This window comes from Ischnura elegans, chromosome 8 (genome assembly GCF_921293095.1).
Source record: "Ischnura elegans chromosome 8, ioIscEleg1.1, whole genome shotgun sequence".
Classification (NCBI taxonomy): domain Eukaryota; kingdom Metazoa; phylum Arthropoda; class Insecta; order Odonata; family Coenagrionidae; genus Ischnura; species Ischnura elegans.
In genome coordinates, this window is record NC_060253.1 from 92,593,306 (window position 1) to 92,615,322 (window position 22,017).

Below are 22,017 nucleotides of genomic sequence, written 5' to 3' on the forward strand. Positions count from 1 at the left end.
AAAGAAATTCCCTTTTAAGGAATTTGCGTGAAAACTAAAATGCGAAATAGAAGCATGCTTTATCGTAACATCATACTACATTTTTTAATGAAAACTTCTTCCGCACGCATGCACGATTTTTTAAATGACAACAAGGAAATATGAAATGAAAGGGCTAATTTTTATGATCGCTGGTAAATTTTGGAATCTTCACTAAAATAGCATTAACTTCCGCTCCACGAGGAGCATAATAAGAAGATAAGACGTCATACTTAACTGACACCTTTTTTATTTTAAATATTCTTTTCTGATAGTACTTAATTGACTGACGATAAGGAATTGGGCTTTCCACCTTTTTTTTCTAAAATTTGCGATCGAAAATCAAAATTTTTACATATACTCACGGCGACGAGGTACCTACTTAGAATAAGAAAAACTTTTGAAAAACTAGAATAAAAATGTTGCAGCAAAAACTGAAGCAAACTTTACTGCATATTGAAAAATCAGAATAAAAATAAACGGAGGGACATTGCCATACTGCTTGTTGAGTTGTTGGTAAATAACTATTGTAATTGGAGTAAATTTGAAATTTATTTGTAAGAAATTGAGGCCAGGGTCGGGGGATAAAATTTGAATAAGTGTTATTTTTTAAATTGCAGCTTTGAATAATCTACATTCTCTGAACAAGGATTATTACACCAATGGTCGTTATTAATGAAAAAACCATTCTAAAATACTTGCATAGTCTCTGCTCAAAGTTGATCAGTCGCTATAGAAGCTAGAAGCTATACACGGAGCAATGGTTTTTGGAAGTTGAGTAGAGCATGAAAGAGGACAGGCCCTATTCACAATAGGAAAATAAGTAAACAAGAATAATTGTAACATAATTTATAAACGTGGCACGTGTATCAAGGAATAAATTTTTTAAGCAAATCCGATTTTTTTACCGTTGAAATTTCATAATGTAAGAGTAAAATAAAAAAGAGTAAATATCTCATTTTATAAAGCTTTAGTCGATGAATTTATGCATACATATTTTATGCATCACATGACAATGGCGAACAATGTGTACTTGGCTCAAAAATATTAAGAGGCAAACTTAAACACCATGAATAAAATTAGTACTCCAAGATTCATAGCAAATTTAAATACTTTTAGCGAAAGTATTGAGTGGAGCAAAATTGGCACGAAATGTATTCCATTGTCGTCATAACAGTTCCAGACTCGATATTTGAAAATTCCCAAGTGTCTGAAACTCCATCCTTCAGCTATTTCGCATCCGCGAGGCTGAATCCTAGAACTCTCCACGCGAGGATATTCGATAAATGCTCAGTGCCTCACTGCCTTCAGAATGGTCGTGTCGCATTTCACTGCAGCTAGACTCGCGCGAAATCTCCAGCGCCGACGTTTCCATCAGATGAGCACATCTCTTAACTTTCACCCGCATTGCGGCCGCTAGCAAAAGGCGCGCTTTCTTTAGGTCACTTGATCATCATGATACGAAATCCAAGGACACAATACACAGTCACCCTCCGCTTTCATACATCACTTCCTCCCATTAAGGATGGGTCAAGGATCTTTTTTTCCTTTTTCTCAAAAACATAGCAAAACCTCTAAAACACCGCCACTTTTTGTTCCTGGAAAAAATACCGTATTAGGGAGTGGTCGCCTAAGAGGGCATTTCGGGGTATGTAAATTACAAAATAAAAATGAGCATTTCCAATACATGGGTTATATCTTATTTTTAACGACCTTTGTTTACATATTCGGTTAACCGTTATATTTATTTCTTTAAAAAACTGGCGACTGTATTTATTTTAGTCGGCGAAATTTCCATTCCATCAAAATATATTGTGTACAACTTTGCAGCTTTTCGTATGATTCCACCGTAATGACATTGTGCTACTTAACGAATTTTGGTATAAGTATTTAAACTACATGAGTGAACCAATTCCCTCCTTTACGCTCAACTCGGTTGTTTCAATTTCGGTTTCATCTTCTCCACTCTCACATTCATCTACATCTAAGTGTGTTGAAGGGTGATGTGGTGATCGGAAGATACTCTGCGTGGCGGGAAAGGATGCGTGACGCTACTTTTCCCGCCCTGTTATGCGCGGGTCCAAGGACCATTTCTTAGAATTCGGACCATGCACTGGGGTCACACACCCCCCCCCCCCCTCCGCTCCTACCCCCTTCCTACCACCCGTAACCCCCAGGAACTAGATATATAGGGCAGAAAATCTGTCCCGCGGAGAGTTTTTAGGCAGTACAGTAGTGAGTGCGGTGTGTTAGTGCTTGGTATGAACGAGTTCGTCGTTCGGGGACTTCTGCGATTCTCCTCCGGGGACTCTTCGGGACCTTGACGCGGGAGCTGCGGTAGATCTCGAACGACGACTCGTGTGGCACTCGAACCGGGTACGACCAGGACCCCGACCATCAGCATCGCCTCTCCTTACTCGCCGCCACGTAAATTCGATACCCCAGACTTCCACCTCCGTGCGCGCCAGTCTCAATTCCCCCCGGGCAAGTGTAAGGACTGAAGAGCAAACACCAATAAAAGCAGTACGCTGTTATGTAAAGCTGCTGCCACTTCGGTCGCATTTTAATCGGCTTTCAAAAATGTCCGCGGCGCGGTGATGAGTGAAATGCGTTCCGCTTTCTTCCTATATTTAGCAGTGTAATATTTGGATCTGCGAGGAACAGGACTGAAAAGTTATGAATTTGATAGATCACGTAATCATGTAAATATATTTCGTTTAACATCCATTATTATTACATCTTATTTCCTGGTGAAGCTCGGATCACTTTGTCCGTCAGCGACGCGAGTGGCAACTTCTGTAAACCCATTTAAATTCGCGGTAGGTGACAGCACATTTAGAGGCCGACTTGAGGATCCTCTTTTGTAATATTAAAGGTTTAAGGTTTGACTTCTTTTTTCGTATAATGCCTGGAATTTTTCTTAGTTTTGAGATATAGTGGAGATGGCCGTTCGGAGTTGCTTAGGGTCTCTGAGTAATGGTCATTTTATGCCAGTATGATTGTGGGATTCATTCCTGTCCGGGAAAACTGGCCGCTTGGAGAGTTTTTACTGAATGTACGTGAATAAATTTTGAAAAGCAAGCAAAACTTACATTGCCACCATGAGTGCACCAACCGGGGGAGGAAGGGAGACAGGCGGGCTGTGGAAACGAAACCCTTGGGCGGGCTCGCGGGGATACACTCCTGGGGCAGGGACTGTAAGCGCGAGCTTTTCTCCTCTGCACCGAGAAGGGGAAGGACGGGAAGGCACAAGGAAGGAGGCGCCGCCGCGGTGAGAGCCCGACGACGCGACGCCTCCAGGGAGGGGATAGGGAAGGAAGGGAAGGGACGAGGAATCCCGCACCGTCACAAAGGCGGGCGGGCCCTACTAACAGCGAAATAAAATGAAACGCAATTAATATTCTACCAATCCTAGTGGATTTTCCTATGAGGAAGAAAAATCCATCGATCGAATCGGTAGATAGACAGGCCGGTATTGCAACATTTGATTTTGGGGTTAGCATCCCCCGTAAATCAGATATGTGGATACCCAGGATCCAGGATCATATCTAAGGGAGCAGCCATGGTCTAGGGGTGGGCAAGGCATGGTCTTGGGGAGGGGGAAAAACAAGTTGTGACATTGGTTTATGAGATTATTTCCTTGAAAAAATAGTTTTATTTTAGTTACATATCTTATACTAATACATATCATTTTTCGTGGGTTTAAAGAAAATGTATTGAATGCGCTTTCGTTTCAATTCAGCACTGATTTTGCTTAAAGACTTTTGCGATTATTGCTTCTGGGGGGGGGGGGGCAGCTGCCCCTCGCTGGGTACGCCCATATGTGGATATATGAAGAAGCTCTTTCCCGGTATAGATGAGCAATACATTTTCTCGGAATTTCGCTCATATTAAAAACTTCATCGCCGCCAACGTTTCAAAGAGCGCTCCGCTCATCGCCTTCAGGGAAATCTGATGCAGGGATCTACATCTATATACTAACCCGCAAGCCGCCTAAAAAGGCGTGTGGCAGGGGGTGATAGAACACCAGCCATTTACATATAAAAAGGTAATGCTCTAACGAATTTAGGACTAGCATTTACTTACGTCCTTTATGGGTCGAAGGAAAACCGATTTCCCATGTCTATCCTTTCGGCAAAATATCTGTCCTAATTTATCAGATGTATTCAACGGTGTTCGGCGAACTTCTATCTTCTGTCGGACCTGGAAATGTAGTGGGGCTCTGGTTTTATGTTCTCCATGTCGCTCTTAAAGATATCCCTTCTCAATTGTTCGAACACTCTAACCCAAGCGCGCAACCTCCGAGACTCCAGCGGCTCCCAGCCTAATTCGCTTAACATCTGCGTAATGCTGCCTCTACGCCCGTAGCAGTTTTTGACGAACCGCGCGGCCTTCCTGGCTCAGCGGGATCAAACAACCGGACTACTCTACGATATGCTTTGGGTTCAAGCCGAATGCAATTGGTGGATGCGCTTCATGATTGACATCCATGATCTGAGGTGGAACCCTTGGCCTCGGTTAAAAATTTTTCTTTTAGTCAGTCGAATTCCAATTTCCTCCTTCACCTCCCAGTTCCAAAAGCGAAAATGGAGTTTTTAACCCGAGCGGAATCCCGAGAAAAATTCATTGCAGAGATATGGATCACATTTTAATGGAATCTTCCCGATACGCAAAATTATTTGCGTCGTGTATAATCGTAGGTTTTCCCGTCTTATCAGGTGCAGGAAAGTTTCTCGAGTTTTCCACCGGTTGATGTTCTCCATATTTCCTCAAGTTTCAAGTAGCTATGCATTCAGAAGATCCCCTGAGGATGATCGGCGAGCCGCTGCTCGAAACGTAGGGAGAATTGGAGAACATTCTCCGGTGGAAAAAACGAGAATTTTTCCTTACTTTCGTCTTCATCCCAAGCAACTGCGCTCTTTTTTTTAGAACTGTGTGCAGAAGTATATTTAGAGATGATGAAACTACCTCCCATTGAAAAATAAATCTGAGAAAATTTTTATCTAGCCACATATATGATCCAAGGGCGCAACAACGGGGGTGGCGTGGAGAAATTGGCCCTCCCTCCCCAAGCTCATGATTTTACCCACCTCCTAACCATTCCCCTACCTCTCCCAAAGGGAGAGAGATTGCTGCGCCCCTGTTTGCCACATCACAATTTTCATTTAAATCGGCATAGCTGAAAGCTCTTTTGAAAACTGACGGTCGTGATGATGTGCAGTAATGTAACAACATCACCCATAATACAGGATAAGTTTAAGCATTAATTAAGTAAGAGTTAATAAAACTCGGAGAAATGCTTTTTCGAAAAATTCATTCAAAACAATCAAGGTGGATTAAAATGGCATAGCCGTTGGTTCAAATAGATGGAGATAGTGTTAATTGGAAAATTAATGATTTTACTTTACCCTTTTCTCTGAAGGATAGTTTCTATTTTGGAATCCCGAGCACATTACATGCTCAAGCAATATTTTTTTTACAATATTCTGGCAAGTTTAAAATAGGTATCTGTCTTCAATGTAGTAGCGACCTTATTTACTTCATCATGGCCAGATTTCAAAATATAAGTGTGCCTCGTGCGTTGAAATATGTTCAGTGCACCATAACTGAACTAAGAGGGTTAAACTGATTGCACTCCCGAGTAAAATTCTGCTTTGAACTACCATACCACTCTGCGTTCTCTCTCTGCGTTAAAGCTACCATAGTACTCAATCACTAAGTCAGTAGGTTGTCTCTGTATTCCTTACATTTTAAGAGCGTCATAAAGGGTCGAAAAAAGGTGGTCCATCAATCCGCACGTCTACATTCTGCAAATGTCCAGAAGCTGGTTGCTTTGTTTTGTGAAAAGAATTCTCAGGAATTGCAAGGACTAAGCAAGATAACCGGATTGCATTTCCCTCGTGAGACCTCAGAGTACGCTTCCGGTATAAGGAATCCTCATGAGATAGGCTAAATGGAGCTCGAGCGTAAGCAGTAGGATTTTAGTTTCATCAGTTATGCATAGTAAATGCTTCGACCAGCAAGCAAACTACTTTTTTCACAAACAATCACGATGATCTCTGCGGTCAAGGTAGCTTTGGGCACTGTGCGGAAAACAGGCGGCCGTATCAACCGAGGTAGGTAAATAGGATAGTTTCCTTCATCAAGGAAAACGAAAGGCATTGATTGCGATTCGTTACCCACCATTAGTGTAATCATATTTTAAAAATTATTTTGTTTTAGAAATCCCAGTTTAGACGAATGGCAATGGCCAATTTTATCCTCATTTGAAAAAGGCCAGATTGGCGCCCATGCGATGCCACTCCACGTGACGTCACAGGGACCTGGTATCTATACGAGTAGATAGGAGTTTTACATCGTCTGAGACTACCAATGCATGCATGAGGCACAGAGCTCAGGGTAACATGTCTTAATAATCACCTATTAAAACTGGCTAAGGTCGGAAAGTTTTCTTCGTTTGATAAGGTATTAACAATTCTTATTTAAGCCAAGCGCTACCAGCCAGCAGGGTACTCTGCTACCTGCTAGCATCCTGCGTTGTATCAGCGCTCAAAGCCTCACCCCAAGGTCACCTCACTTGAGGCAGCGGGAACCAGAACGACGTCACACTAGGTTTTCCCAGCATTCATACTTAGCCGTCGCGTTTTCGCGCGCTTGAAAATTTTTACTTTTCATTTGATCGCGAAAAATAGGTATCGTTATTTAAAAATCTAAAAGCGTGAAATACCTACTCCAGGAGTAATAATCTTTCGATTTAGGTAATAAAATAATAATAGGAAACCACCCTATTGTGCGGAGTACGTTTGAGTCGAGCCAGCAAACTCTCCACCTTTTCCGAGGTTCGAACCCGGGCTCCAGGGTGAAAGTAAGAAATTCATGCCGCGATAACGACCGATTCTCATATCTGGCTTGGAGGTGTCCGTTTTCCCGGTCCTTCCCTTCAAGAGGAGATAGGTATTCATGGTGTCCATTCCAAGCTATCCGCTTCTCCCTTCCCCACTTCCGACTTGCTTTCCCCCGCAAGTTTCTCGGTCTATATCCCACGTCGCAAGGTCCCCCCTCCCTTCAACACTCACTCCCACCAGCAAACCCTTTTCACATCCACGCCCCGCTCGCCCAAACACACCCTACTCCGTGGATCCTCTGATGGTATTCGAGACTCAAATCAACGCAGGCAGCGCTGAAGACGCTGACGTATTTTGCCAATATGGTCGACGCCATTATAGCGACGTGGTGTGATGATAGCGTTGATGTAACGAAAGGAATCGACGAGCCACTGCGAAAATTAAAGTAGGAATTGTTAAGGGAGAATTGTCTTGATTTTTAGGAGGCATTTCGATATCAAGGGGCAACAAAAAATAGCAACAAAGATTCAGGAAGTAATAAACAATTCCTGAAATATATTCTACAAGCTCACAGTGATTACTCAAGGGATTTCTTGTGACCATAAAGGCGTTACTCTGATAAAAAGACACTGTTATTTATCAGGGTACAAAAATAAAAACTGTTATACGTTAGTTACCTTAAACACCTTGAATCTACAAACCATTGTCACAGTAAATGATGAATTGTAGCAATGAATAGCAACTAAAAGACATTATACATAAATGTGAATGTATGAAATATATTATTTACGATATTATGATAGCTTAACACCAAAAAAATGGGACGAAAAATCATAAAATACCCAACAATACCAATTATTTGTAAACGTAGTTTCCTGAGGAGCACTACTTCCGAAACCGGCCTATAGTTGGCGACTCACTCGCCTGGATTCTCGAGTAGGTACACGACGAGGAAAAACTGCTCTCCATCCGTCCGAGAGCGTACACGTGCGTGCGAGGCGAAAGCCGGTGTTGTGGCCGCTGCGAAAGCAGAGCGTTTTTGCCGACCGCAAAGTCCGCATCACTCCGAGCAGGGTCTTCTATTTCGTCTCGGTAGGGTCACAGTCTAGTGCGGCGAACCCATCTCCTCCCACTGAGGGCTTCCCAGTACTCGAGGTTATTCTGATGGCAATTTTGAAACTTATAAATCATGACAATGAATATAATTTGCGTCCCTATATCTTTATCCACCTCATCACCATGGGCGAATTTCACCCAGTAAAACTGGAGGTATTCCATATTATTCCCCGCGGCGCTCTCCTTGAAAATTTGTTTAAATTAGCTTCTGAAAACAGCATTTTTAGTGCTATATAAGGCTAAAATTTATTTTACCCTTGACATTTTTGTTTTCATTGTACTTGGATCTACAAGTTTCGTACTTTTCTTGGACAAATTACCATTACTAGGCTCCTCTTGGCCTCCCTATTTAAGTAGTCTGCCTAAAACTCCCGCCATTTAAGTAGTCTGACCTTTAATTCTTCTCAGTAAAACCTGTGTTGATTGTAATCTTGTATGAATAGACTAACCATTCGGACCGCAGATTTTAGTATACTTTTATTTACGATAATGCGGTTATAATCAGAAAGATTTTGCTTTCCCGGAATAAATATTCTTCCTTTTTCTCACAGGGAACAAAAAAATAATCAGATAATTTCCAATCAGACAGAAAACGACTTTATTATTCACAACCCTTAAAAAAGTTTGCGGCTGAAGAGCTCAACAGCGGTCAGACATTTCGAGCGCTCAGAGGAAAACTAACAGAGACATGTCATTGAAACTAGAGTCATGTTGCTAAAATATTCTCGCCGCATTTTACAATCACTAAATAGTCCTCCAAGGCAAGGGTAGGAAGTTGCATCATGAATCATAGACATCACAATCTCGACATCACAATCTTTGGCATCGAGAATTATGTAATAAATCCTTCCCTCACCAAACTTTAATCATTACCACAAGTATTATTTGCGATTTAAGCCATTTACCTACATCCATATGAATTTCGATATACGTTCCAGATTAAGTTTATTTCAATAAGTTATGGGTTATGGTTTCACTGTCATGCTTTTAACCTGCATTAATTTCCGTTTTGCATTGATGAATTTTTCGGTTCTAATAATACATTTCATGGCCGACCATTGAAAGAGAAAACACGAGTTAGAAATCTTGAGAACGCAGAACTAGTCTTCGATCTTTTTCATGAAATCAGACGCGATTATCATCCGTAGTGATTGGTCTGCTAGGATTAAACACTGAAAAATTGTAAATAAATAGGGTAAATATAGCATAGAATGATGTTTCAGGAGTTATTTGCTGCTTTTAAAGGCCGTTTTACACGGTAAACGGAATTGCGCAATCTGACGTGCGTGCGAAGGCACAATCAAAATTGCGTCGTGTAAAGCGGTGAATTTCTAGAACATATGCGAGAATGCGTGGATGCGAGACGGCAAAATAGCCCCTGTTCTAATTTCGTTCATGCATTCGCGCAGTTCCACGCCATTTTAGAAATTAATGCAGCTCTAACTTGCGCAATTCCGTGCCCCGTGTAAAACGGCCTTAAGACAATATGATCAGGGGCGCGATTCTGTCTCCATGTCACGTTCTTTTTGATTCTACGGGACCTTAGAAAATGAAGGGTTGAAAACTAACAACTATTTACGCCGACCCTGAACTTCCATTCTGATCACACTATGAATAAGCTCAGAAAATGCAAGCAGATAGCGAAATTCGCAAAACAGAACCGCTCGGGCGGTTGTGATTCGTTATTTTAGGATAGGATTAGGCTTTATGGTGTTATTTAGAATTGCGCAACAGCTCTCGTTGCTAAATTACATAATTTTATAAAATTATTTTCAACAATACCATAATTTAGAGCTTGTAAAATCATTCAAACTAACAAACATACTGTTCTATAAAAAAATCTTCCAAAGATCTTGTCAACGTTAATGATGCTCGTTCGGTAAACATGGAAGCTGCACGCAGGCGTACTCTTTGATGCTTTGAAAACATCATCTATGATACAAGCGCTCCGGTAATTGAAATTTTGTAATGAGAATGGCATAGCAATTTGGAATGAGAGATGGCATAGCAATTACTCAATTTCGCCAAGTTAACGCAGCCATCAACTCAATCCTAGGTGATGAGGTATCATTTTAAATTTCACGGAAAAGGTTAATTGAGGAATGGTGATTGATTTTATCGTTAAAATCACGATCGCCACCAAGATTTCGACTTAAAATCAACGGCTCTAACGGTGGAAATATAAACTAGGACGATGAATTTATGAATGCATGATACTCAAGCAGAAGTGAAGCGGGGATCCTTTTACGGAAAGTGTTTTGAACAGAATAATGATGTCTGTGAAATTGAACAGCACTAAATTATTACCTCTGAGACTCTCTTGACGTGATGCATTGCAACAGGCGGCGATGGTTGGCATTACCGAGCAAAGATAGAGGCATATGGGCGTTATTTCAGTGGGCGGTAGTTAAATCAGGGTGGTGGCTTGTTTCCCCTAAGGTCGCAGGTTATAATGTTCCCTTGGGCGTAGGTACTTGTCTCACGTCAACGACATATCACTCAGATCTCGAGACATGAACACATTTACTAAACCACCATACATACTAATTTAAATATACAAGTACCTAGCCACGGTGATAGCTTTACGGAGTCACCCGCAATGCTCGAATTGTGCGAAAAATCCAAAGAGAAAAAAATCATTCGCCTTAACTGGGATTCGATTCCGGATCTCCCGATTTTCGGACGATTGCATTAGCCAATTAAGCTACCGAAATTTCAGGACTACACCGGGGGCATGGACTGCTCAGCATATGATGCTACAAGCAGTCCAAATCGAGTGTTCAAGAGTATAGTCAAGAGCGAACACCTCTTTGTGTTCAAAGTTCGGTCTTTGCTCCTCGGCTGTAGTGCTGTGCGCATGGATTGGACTGCTTGCCGCACCATACGCTCAGCAATCCATACCACATTGTCCGGTGTAGTCCTCAAATTTCCACATTGAAGAATGACACCTCGGTAGCTTAACTGGCTAATGCGCTCGACCGGAAATCGGAGGATTCGGTCGAATCCCGGTCAAGGCAAATGATTTTTTCTCTGTGGATACTTCGCACATTATATATATAGAACATTAACGGAACCATTACATATACATTCATTAAACCAAAAACGCTGATAATGCTAAATGACGGACAGATTTGTGGGACTTTAACTCGTTGATATAAATAAACACTCGGAGACAAGAAAAATGTTACGATGCGTCATTCTCAGTTAAGGTTACGGTTTTATCATGTTGCGGTTAAAGGTAACGAGACATTGTAAAACCGGTATTATGAGGCACTCATTTCATCCTCTGGAAGAAGTTAGGTTGCAGCAGCATGGGACAGGCTTAAGGGAGCTATTGAAAGGCTTTTTAGAATGCAGGTTTTCGTAGGAGGGAGCCGAAAACGGCCTAAATGAGCATATCATCATACGTCAACAATCCTAAGATTGACTTGACGAAGCTCTCAATTCCGCTTTCCTATCCGCTAGCCTTTTCGTAGAGATTCAGTTCCTCTTTTATACATCCTCTACAGACTGTTTCAGGAGGAATTTGCCACACTTCAGGATGTGGTAGGAGAAACGATTTTAAGCATTTTTTGTCCATACCGCAACTCCTTAGTTACTGAGCTATGGTAACGAAAACATTTTTTCAGATGCACTTTGCAGTTACCGTGAAAAAGATTTTTCTTAGGTATCCAGCCTTTTCAACATTTTTTTAGTACTCCGGATGTTTAAGGGCACTGAATTATTAAGGTTGGACGAAAATGAGCGATTATAATTGTCTGAAACAAATTTATCTCAAAATGGATAAGATTGCGAAATCGTACTGTTGATACCCGCTCAAAGCTCTCGTTTAATTAAGCTTATAGATATGTTGCGCGAAACCCCTGGCTAGTCCCGGTATACTTAAATTCAAAGATATATTATTTCCGATAATTATAATCGCATATTTTTGAGCCACCATAAATATTTAATGTCCGGTGAAAATCCGAAGTAATTAATGAAATGCCGGAAAGGCTGAATATCTAAGAAAAATCGTTTTCGCGGTAGATGCATCCAAAGTGCATCAAGAGCAAATTTATCCGAAAGCCTCCTATCATGTGCATCCAAAAAAATGTTTACGTTGCCATTGCTCAGTAACTAAGGAGTTGCTACCCCATATTTCTGGAAAAAAGGGCTTAATATCATCTCTCCTACCACCTTCTGATGTATTGCAGATTCATCCAAAAAACACCCTGTAAAACCTGTCTTAAGTAGCACCTTCGGGGCCGTCCCTTGCCCTTCTTACCTTCCACCTGCCCTTCTGCAATTGCTTTCATTGGACCATCACGCATGAAAATGTGACCAACTAAGTTGTCTGGTCTGATAAAGGTTTTTGGCCGAGCATAACGTTTAGAATTTAAACCAATTGATATGCTTTCCGCATCTACGCCTTCGTCTATGAGCTTCGCTGAGAGCTTGGAAACTCGCGCTCGGTGATCCCATTTGCGGCATGCATAGATGTCATTGAGGCGTGGGTGAAAATAGGTAGTCCGGGGAAAGTTGGCGAGGGACCGGAGGAAAGGATGTTTCGCGATAACGCTTGCTGCCGGCGAGAGTGGGAGAAAAGCCTAAGGAACTCACCGCGAATTTAGATCTCTACAGCACTCTCCCCTATCTTCCAACACTCTCAAGGTCAACCGTGGACAAGGTGATCTAGACAATTAGTCTCACAAAGCGAGCGAAAATGCAGTGCAAAAATAGCAAAACTGGTTTCTCGAGGTATATATTTCACTCAAGAGTGCCATGGCGAAGAATAACAAGATAGATTTATCTTTATTCGAGCGAGAAACTATACGAACTCCAGGGCTAGTAGCTGAGAACGAACTAGTTGGTAAGACTGCAGCCCGCCAAGACGCAGCTGATTCTAATCTAACGATGGCAATAAACAACGTTTCGTGTATTAAGTGTAGCCGCATATGATAAGTACTCCAGTTTCAATGTTTACTCCATTTTTCGTACATGCAAATCAGATACTACGACAAAATGTAAATAGGTCAGTAGGCTTGTTCAGTCGGCAATTTTTGCCATAGACTTTTGGACGGGTTAAATCATCTACGAGTTCCGATATCAATTTTGCCATCAAAGCTTTGGCAGGGTATCGGTGGAAGTTGATTTTTTTCAGATGAAAATGTTGGCCTTTGATTGTAGACGGCCATCCATAGAATCAATTACTAAGGATTATTCCGTATCATTGGCATTTTTCAATTTCCGGTCGTGGGCGGCAAGGTACTTAAATATTATATTGTTACATTAGAAAACCTCTCTTGAAGAATGATGAAGATAAAATGGATCAATGGAGTAAGCAATAAAGAAGTTCTGAGAAGAGTGGAAGAAAAGAGAGAGCTCTTCTTTAAATCTTCAGTAGAACACGGGACAACTTAGTTGGCTACATTATGGGACATGATGGTCTGATGAAGAAATTCGTAAAAGAGCAGAATGAAAGATGGGCAAGGGACGAATGAGTTACATAGGAGAGGTTTCAAAGAAGGTAAAAGACAATAAATATATCACTATTAAATGGCTAGCGGTCAGGAGAGAGGAATAGAGAGCTGCGTCAAACCAATATAAGGATTGTTAACTTATGATGAGGATGACCTTCAGATAGCCATTGATTTCTATAGATCACTGAGAATCTACAATCATCGACAAGAAAATATATTAGTCGTTTCCCAACAAAGGTGTCTCGAATGACCAGAACTATTCCTGAATACATCAATTAATCCGTCAAAGACGTTGTCAGTGCTCATACTGTTTGCGGCTGAGAGCGCGTATTTCATAGAGAAGTATCAACTATTAGGGTAGCCATTACCAAAAAAGTTCTTTTTGCGAATAAATAAGTTAAAAGTTCAAATAACGAAAGTGTATCAGTAATATCAAAGAGATTTTAAACGAAGGAATGAGGATTGTTTTCTAAACGTGGCAAAAATATTTTTCGATCCTTCAATCAACCAAACTATGGGTTTTTTCTTGGAGGTTTTTCGGGACTAACAGCCCCCGAGAAATATAAAGAAATTATTGTAAACAACAGTTATTGAGAGAAAACTCAAAACCATGGAAATGATACCCAACACACAACTCACCTGAAAAAAAAATTTGATGGTCAGAAGTGCATTTATAAACTGGCTTTTACGATATAACAGTACAAGTGCGTAATGATTCTAGATTCATAATCATATTCTCACACTGCGTAAGAAATGTTTCCATAAATTTACAACTTATGAAAATCAGTGTTTACCTCTTCGAAGTCAAGGAGTAATACTAATTATTCACAAATATTTACCATGCTATATGATAGAAATTATTCATTAGTTACATTTGCGGAGAAAACTGTAAATAGTGTTCAAAAATCTAATCGATAACACCTTTCTATTTCAGGTTTATCATGGATTGTTGCAATTTGCTTTGGAGTTTTAACACCAGCATCTAGTGGAGAAAATATTCAGGACCAGCCAGCACACCGGGAAAAGAGACAAAGTAAGTGTTATGGATTATGAAAAGTACAAAAAATCGGGCCAAATATTATGTTCCTATTCGTACTCTCTTGGATATTATTTTATGCCGTTGTAGTAACATATACATCAACAATTTTATGATAAAGTCGTAACTATGAAAAGCAAGTTCGACAAGCGTGTGAAAGCTTTGTAGGAGATTCAAACTTGATTATATCAGACTGATTGTCAACGAGTTGACTTTGTGGAATTCCATAGATAGTAATCATTGAAACAGCTGTAGTAATTTTACACAATTTTTTGACAGCTCTTGAAAATGATGCGTTAGTATTGAAACCGGTCGAGTAAAATTAAAAAACTGTGTAAAATTACTCCAGCTGTTTCAATTATTACTATTGATTATATCAACTCGATCCCGAAAATAGGGCTTTTACGGAATAGGTAATACGAAACAAATTTATGAAGTAGAACATGAAAAAATAACTAGACAATACATCCTTAATCATCACAATCCCTTATTAAGGATATACAGGTACTCAATTACCCAGGTAAAAAGAAATATAAAGGAGGAAAACTGATGGTTTATTTTCCATGAGCCAAAAATTCCCGATTAGGAGGTGCCACAGATGTTCTATTGACAGTAATACAAGTTATAGCGACTGTAACTTTCCGAAAATTGGTAATTGCGTCTTATTCATTGTTTTTCGCAGCAATAGGCTGAAACAGTAAATTTTGTTTCGTTTTAGTCATTAATACCATGAAAAATTACTCGTCTCACTCCTTCCTACCAAGTTCTCCACCCATTCGAATCGTGGAGAGTTCATCGATAGGGAAATTTATTGCTCCAAATCAGTGGTTACCGACTGGTGGTCCGTGGACCACAATTATCCCGCGGGGGCCCCAGTCGTGGTCAGCACGACTAATAAAACGTTGACCGACAAATGGCTATCTTGAACGATATTCATGAGCCACAAGAAATTCTTGAAATGTTAAAAAAAAAGCTCTGAATTTTAATATGACCAAGGCACCGAGGAGGAGCTGCAAACGATGAGGTTGTATTTGAGTAGGAGTACAATACATGATCTACTTTTAAGGCCGAGCGGTCCGCAACGTGCAACGGGTAGCGAGCGACTGTTCTCAAACAATGGACTGCAATATGAGGCTTTAGGTCTCTAATCTTCAATAAAATTTCATATTACTGAATATCCGTGAGCCAAATGTTCTAAAAATTAAGGCTACTATTTGTTTACTTTTTTTAAATTAAATTTATTGGTTAAGATAGAGGAGGATGCTTTGGAAAACTTAAGCGTCCCTCGAAAAAAATTTTTAATTCCATGATCTGCGATGATTTTACTATCGCGAACGTTTATGATGCTGTATTCACACATAGAAAAAAGGAAAATAGCAGAAGAACTGTGAGTGTTTCTAGGGCTTCCCATCGGGTTAGACGTTCCATTTCTGCCGACGTTTCGATGAAATACTTTCTCATTGTCCTTAGAACCCTGTCATCAACCGGCATACCCAGAATTGGAGTGCCTAACCGGGTGAGAAGCCCTAGAAATATTCACAGCCACCATTCGCCGGGAAATAATCAAATTCTTCTTACCAAAAGGACGATAAAAATCTACAGAACTTTAATGCGATCGCTATGCGAAAATTGCGAATACTTGGGTACATTTTCAATTACCAAGCGATGCATTGATAATAGGTATTTGAAAGGACGCTATAAATCAATTGATTCTCTTACTGAGTGGACATTGCCTAGGATTAATTTCATATTCAGAAATTCGTCCGTATATAGAGATACTCGAAAAATTGCGAAATTATTTCATGTTCCATAAGTCTAAGAGTTATAAAAGAAAAGAATTTCCGGAAGAAATTAAGAGCATTTTTCACGCTTATCGGTATAACTAATAATACAAAGTAAATGTTTAAAAATCAGACATGTGAACCGTGGCGAAAGTTTGTTTCGGGATGGCTTAGGTGAAAGAAACAATACATGAAACGGAGCACGAAAAAAACTTGGATACAGAATGGGTTCGAAAAGAAACGTGTAACCGAACCGTATTTTGAAACTTAACCACTTGAATGGATAAATGTAATCACTAGAGACGCCTTAAAGTCACGAATAATCTGTCTCTCCGTTACCAATATGTCTCCTTCACATTACTAAACCAGGTCTACTAACTCGCGCGTTGCTCCGTTGGAGATACAATACCTTTTGATGGTTACTCAATCATTTAATTGGAAAAATGAGAGTTAAAACTAATTTTAGCAGAGTTAATGTTTTAAAACAATTCTGAAACTGCATGTTTATCAGTCACTTACGGTTGTAGTAAGCAAAAGCGCAGAATTTGGAACGAAGGCACTTCTATATAACAAATTTTAATGTAGTTGCAGCATGGCCTGATCATGACCTTGTCTATTCGGTTAAAAAAAATCACCTCTAAACATCCAAAAATAATGGACGACTAATCAACTCTTTGGATACCCAGGATGAGAAATAAAACAAGAGCAGAGGTATCAGTAAATTATATCCGGCAATCAAAGAAAATTAGAACGATTTTCTGATTAAACACATTATTCATCAAAAACAATACCCCGAGTATAGAATATATACGAAGCTCCCCCGACTTTCAGGAGAAGGGAAACTAAAGAGAAAGGAAATAGAAGGGAACTCAACGAATGAGAAAAAATAAGCAGTGATTGTATGCTTCATTGCACTGGTCTTGGCAGCGGCCGAGCAGAGTCTGGAGGTTACCAAAGTCCCCTTACAGACAATATTAAGACGCAAATCATTCTATCCCTTCCGACGCGTGGGAGAACTTCGCTGTAGGAATAATGACAACACCTCCACTTGTACCTCCACCTCCGTTTGACACGAATGACTCACCGCGATATCGTACTTCACGTTCCACCATTAGTATAGCTAGGCAAACTATGATCTTTTCTTAGCCGTATTAGGAGCATTAATGATGCCAATGCGACGCACTAGGGAAAATGAACAAGATCCAACAATCCAGAAATAAGAATGCGTCAGATGATATGGATTCATTGAAAGAAGACTATACCCAATGTCATGTAATTAAGCGAAAAAGGAGAGTGTCAGATCATTACGCCTCCTAACGATCACTCACGGTATGACGCTACCTCCTGATGCCACCTCAGCAGGGGCGCAGCTAAGAATTAAGGCTAGGGGGGTTTTAGGCGCAACTAATACTTACGGATGTGGGGGTATTGCATACCCTCCAGGGTAAGTGGGAGTTGCGGACGCCCTCATCCAGAAAAATTTTAAGATTAATGGTTCTAAATGGCGAGTTTTACGGCTTTCTGAGGGATATTTGATTAATCCTAACACTATTCTATAAGTAATACTAATCCACTAAGTAAAATGGATTAAACTTAAAAATTCCTCCGAGCTCTTGGAGGGGGAGGGGGGTTTATCCCCCAAACTTCCCCCCCTCGCTACGCCACTGCACCTCAGTATACTCGATCCATACCCGTTATTACAACCCAAGGGCCTTCAACCCGCGGCCCGCCAGCTATTTTCTTGTGGCACCTAGAGGCTAAAGAAAATTTTATATCAGGAACTAAATGTCGACCCACTAGTCAAAAATGGCATTGATTTATTTCAACTTTTAACCAATAAAGGTTATTGCAATTTTACATTATACGTTATTTTTTTTATTGATGTGGTGGTAAAGCAACGTGGAGTATTGTGGCTATCCGGACGATGTGAAATCGATTTTTAGACCTTCTATTCAAAAAGGGTTGAAAGACCATTTTATAACCGATAAAATATCTTTACTTTTGTCTACTAAATGTTCTTTCGTGGCCTCCATTTTCATCACTTAAGCTTGTAGATAATTTCATGCATTGAAGCTGTGATGAATACAAAATTAATTTAATAAAACCTCAGATATAAAATAAAAAATGCTCCCCTCAAGTGCAATTATACAACACTTTTTGAGAAGTATATTATCAAAGACTATGCATTGTACCAGGAAATGATGTCTGATTTCAGTAAATGGAGAAATCAAGTATGCCTAACGTTGCACTGTTCGGATCGATTAGCTTAACGTCTTAGCTGCACTCATGCGACAAAAATATGTTCGAATGCACTAATCCCGTCACTCAAAGTGATACTTCCTGTTTTCATGTCACAATAATATTTCAAGGAGGTGTATTAGGCATTTTCTTTGAAAATGTTCTGATGAATTCAACGAGAGTTAGAAGAGAAATACTCAGAGACAATGGAGAAGGTAGTTGTCGAAACTTCGGTCGTAAAGAAATATCTCCAAATGAGAGCCGACGGATTTTCAATTCATTTGGGATGTCGATTAATTTTTAATAAAATATGAGCAAAATAAAACTGAAACGAAAGGATAGAAAGTTTAACCGTTCGAGTCAAGTGCCACTACACATTAAAATCGAACTTAGGGCATGAAAATAATGCGTTAAATACAACTTAAGAATCAAATTTCCTAAAATTAGCACTGCCAGTTGTTTTAAGAAAAGAATTATTATTTGATAGCATCTACCCCAACAATATTACGAACACTATGAACATCCACAAAATACATTGACTCCCTCCACTTCCTTTTGCTTTTATCAATGTCGAGCTATTGCTAGGTCTGCCAAAATATCTCCGAGAACGCCTTTTAAATAATTTCTTTCAAATTACGGCGAAAGGAAATTGAGACACTTTAAAGAAACTCCGTAAAGCTCTCAAGTTAGGAGCATTGTATGATAATCCCTCGTTTACTTCAGGTTTTTCTTAGCAAAACAATGAAAGGAGAGAAATGATTCAACACTAGTTACGTAAAACGTACAAAAGCATCAATAATTCTATTTAATATCTATAGATATCATCCGCTATTTTAACAGTTCCACAGTATGAAGTCTTACATAAAGAATGGCTTCAGTAAAATCTCTACTTAGTTTTAAGGAATTCCTAATAATAGTGTTTGAAAATTCAAAAGGTATTTATTCCGAAGTTCAACAAAATTATTTTAATGAACTTCCGAAGAATATTTGGCTGGAAATAATTGATGCTCAATAAATTGGTCAAAACGAAATGTCGAACGTGCTCCACCTAATATGAACATTAATTGACTTTGTTATTTAGAATTCTTTTCGCAAAAAAATACGCGAGGAAGAAATTATCGTCACGCATCACGTATATCAATCGTAATGGGTCGAAACTATTCCCTCTTACCCCTCTCCACTCAACTTCTGGGATCGAATCTTAACTATGAGCAAAGGATTTTAATTTGTTTCGATTAATTTAGTTTCGCTCGTAAAACATTTTCGTTTCGTTTCACTTGCCATCCCTGATTTCATTTTTAAAAATTCTATGGAAAAAAAAGCTACGCCCAGAAATATTTGGCCAATGATACCGAAGAGAACACAAAGCCCAGAAATATTTGGCCCACGGTACCGAAGAGAACACAAAGCTTCTCGATGGGACTTGGTTTATGGGTGGAATACATTTGCAGCTGGAGCGGTAAAGAAAGAAAGGCGTGGAGGATCGTCAGGCGGAAGCAAAGGCGACGACGAAGGGTGAGCCCACGCGACTCGGGTTAGATGGGGCGTGGGGGCGGTCGGAGTCCCATTGACCCAGCTCTCTCGAGCGAGAGGCCGCCTTTTGCCTACAGGATCCAAATATCTGTCTCATTATGTGTCGCCCTCCACCACCGACGATTGACCTCTCCAACCAGGGGAAGATGGAAGGGCGCCCCAGAGAGATCCCCTCGGTTTAAATATGCACAGGGGAAAAATAATATTGGCAAACTCATTTAGAACTGCGAGGTATTCCATTTTAAGGTTTCTTGGCTGGATAACCATTATTTATGCCAATTCGTTTTTTAATAAAGCGATCCGGGTTTCAATGAAGAATCATCATCATCAGGGGTAAATTATTACCTATTTAAATATATCATTATTGTAACCTCAGTTACGCAGCGGAAGAAGAGATGAATTATAAAACGGACGCAAGAATAGGGGAAAATGATGGGTAAATATATTCGTTTATGGGAGTGTTTTCATAGTGATTAAAAATGTAATTCCTCTATTAATTTTCAGCAGTTAGGAAATTAAAAATAATAATAATAATAACTTCAGCGATGGTTTTCAGTGACCAAAAGAGTTTCAGTGACCAAAATACCAGTCTTTTTCTGAATCACATGGTCATTCCAACCGTCCCTTTTTTCCATCGCTTTTACGGTCAATTTCCAAATATGCAACTCATTGGCGGATCTACGGGGAGAGATAAAGGGGCTATAGCAGCCCCCACCCTAAATTGGGTCGAAACACACACAAGTTAAAATCGAAGTATTTAGGGGTTACCACTTTGCATAAAAGTGTTTAGTTATATTTTCCTACATATTTACTTACTTTAACAAAGTGAAATACAAATTAGCTCTAAACTTATGGCTTATTCTACATACTTTTGGTACATTAAAATCCAGAGGTGGATCCAGAGAGGGGCTAGAAGGGGCTATACCCCCCTAGGTTAGGTATTTAATTTACACTAGATAGAATCGTAATCTTAGCCCCCCCCCCCCCCCTTTGTCCCTATCCTGGATCCGCCACTGATGCAACTGTCATTCATTAAAAAGCCAACCGTGGCGTCACAACTGCTGTTAGCGGCCGTGCGTTCTGATTGGATGAAGGACGGTGCCATCGATGGTTTCAGAGACGGAAAAAGGAACGTACCGAGGACCCTATGGGAAAAGTGTTGGGATTTCCTTCCCTCGAGCCATCGTGGAAAAATGATTGCGAGAAACGGTCATTATTTTCGCCCTCATTGGAGAGATCGCTGGAACTATTGCTCGGAAGGGACGTAAAAAATGATCGCGCGATTCAGGCTTTAGGATATTAAATATAAATAGAGGGGAGTCTTGGGGTAAGACTCAGGGTAAACATATGAAAGAGCGTGTATCGGTATCTGCGAGTGAGAGAGTGACGTAGCCATGGGGGGTGTCTGGGCCCACCTCCCTCCCCCCCCCCTCCCCCCCCCGAAATATAAAAACACAAGTATTTTCCTTCATAAAAGAAAAATATACGGAAAAATCATGAATTTTTAAAATATTTCTGTAACAAATAAAGATTTTTCGGCCATGAAAAGTGTTAAAATTAATGCAAAACCCTCTACTAAGTACCCTATTTTTAAAAAATTTTCCCCCCTGATTTTGGACCCCTCCCCATCTCCCGAACGAAGTTCCTGGCTATGCCACTGGAGCGAGACGAGGATTTAAATGTCAACATCCGAGATCAAGTGAGTGAGATCCGCGTCGGTGCTCTTCATCCTAGCAACTCAGTACAAGGGCCTATTGTTATCCTGCGAGTTATACATTACAGTTATATCCTGCGAGTTATAGGCGTTTATACGGTAGGTACTTTCCGTCGCTAATATCTCGAAAAGTATTGAGCCTTGGCTGCTGAAACAAAAACTACACCTCATGGGCAGTGTAGCGTAGCGTAGCCAGGAATTTTGTTCGGGGAAGGTCCAAAATCAGGAGCGAAAATTTTTTAAAAACGGGGTACTAAGTTGAGGGTTTTAAACTAAT

At 40.2% G+C, this 22,017-nt stretch overlaps 1 protein-coding gene across 2 annotated transcripts in view; it reads left to right on the forward strand.

Moving 5' to 3' along the window:
• The window catches only part of LOC124163698, a 186,377-nt gene that overhangs the window by 29,032 nt on the left and 135,328 nt on the right, over nucleotides 1-22,017 (forward strand). For both annotated transcript variants that reach the window (XM_046540764.1, XM_046540765.1), the window contains exon 3: nucleotides 14,373-14,471. In XM_046540764.1, coding sequence (XP_046396720.1) covers nucleotides 14,373-14,471 — 99 coding nt within the window. The remainder of the gene's footprint in view (nucleotides 1-14,372; nucleotides 14,472-22,017) is intronic.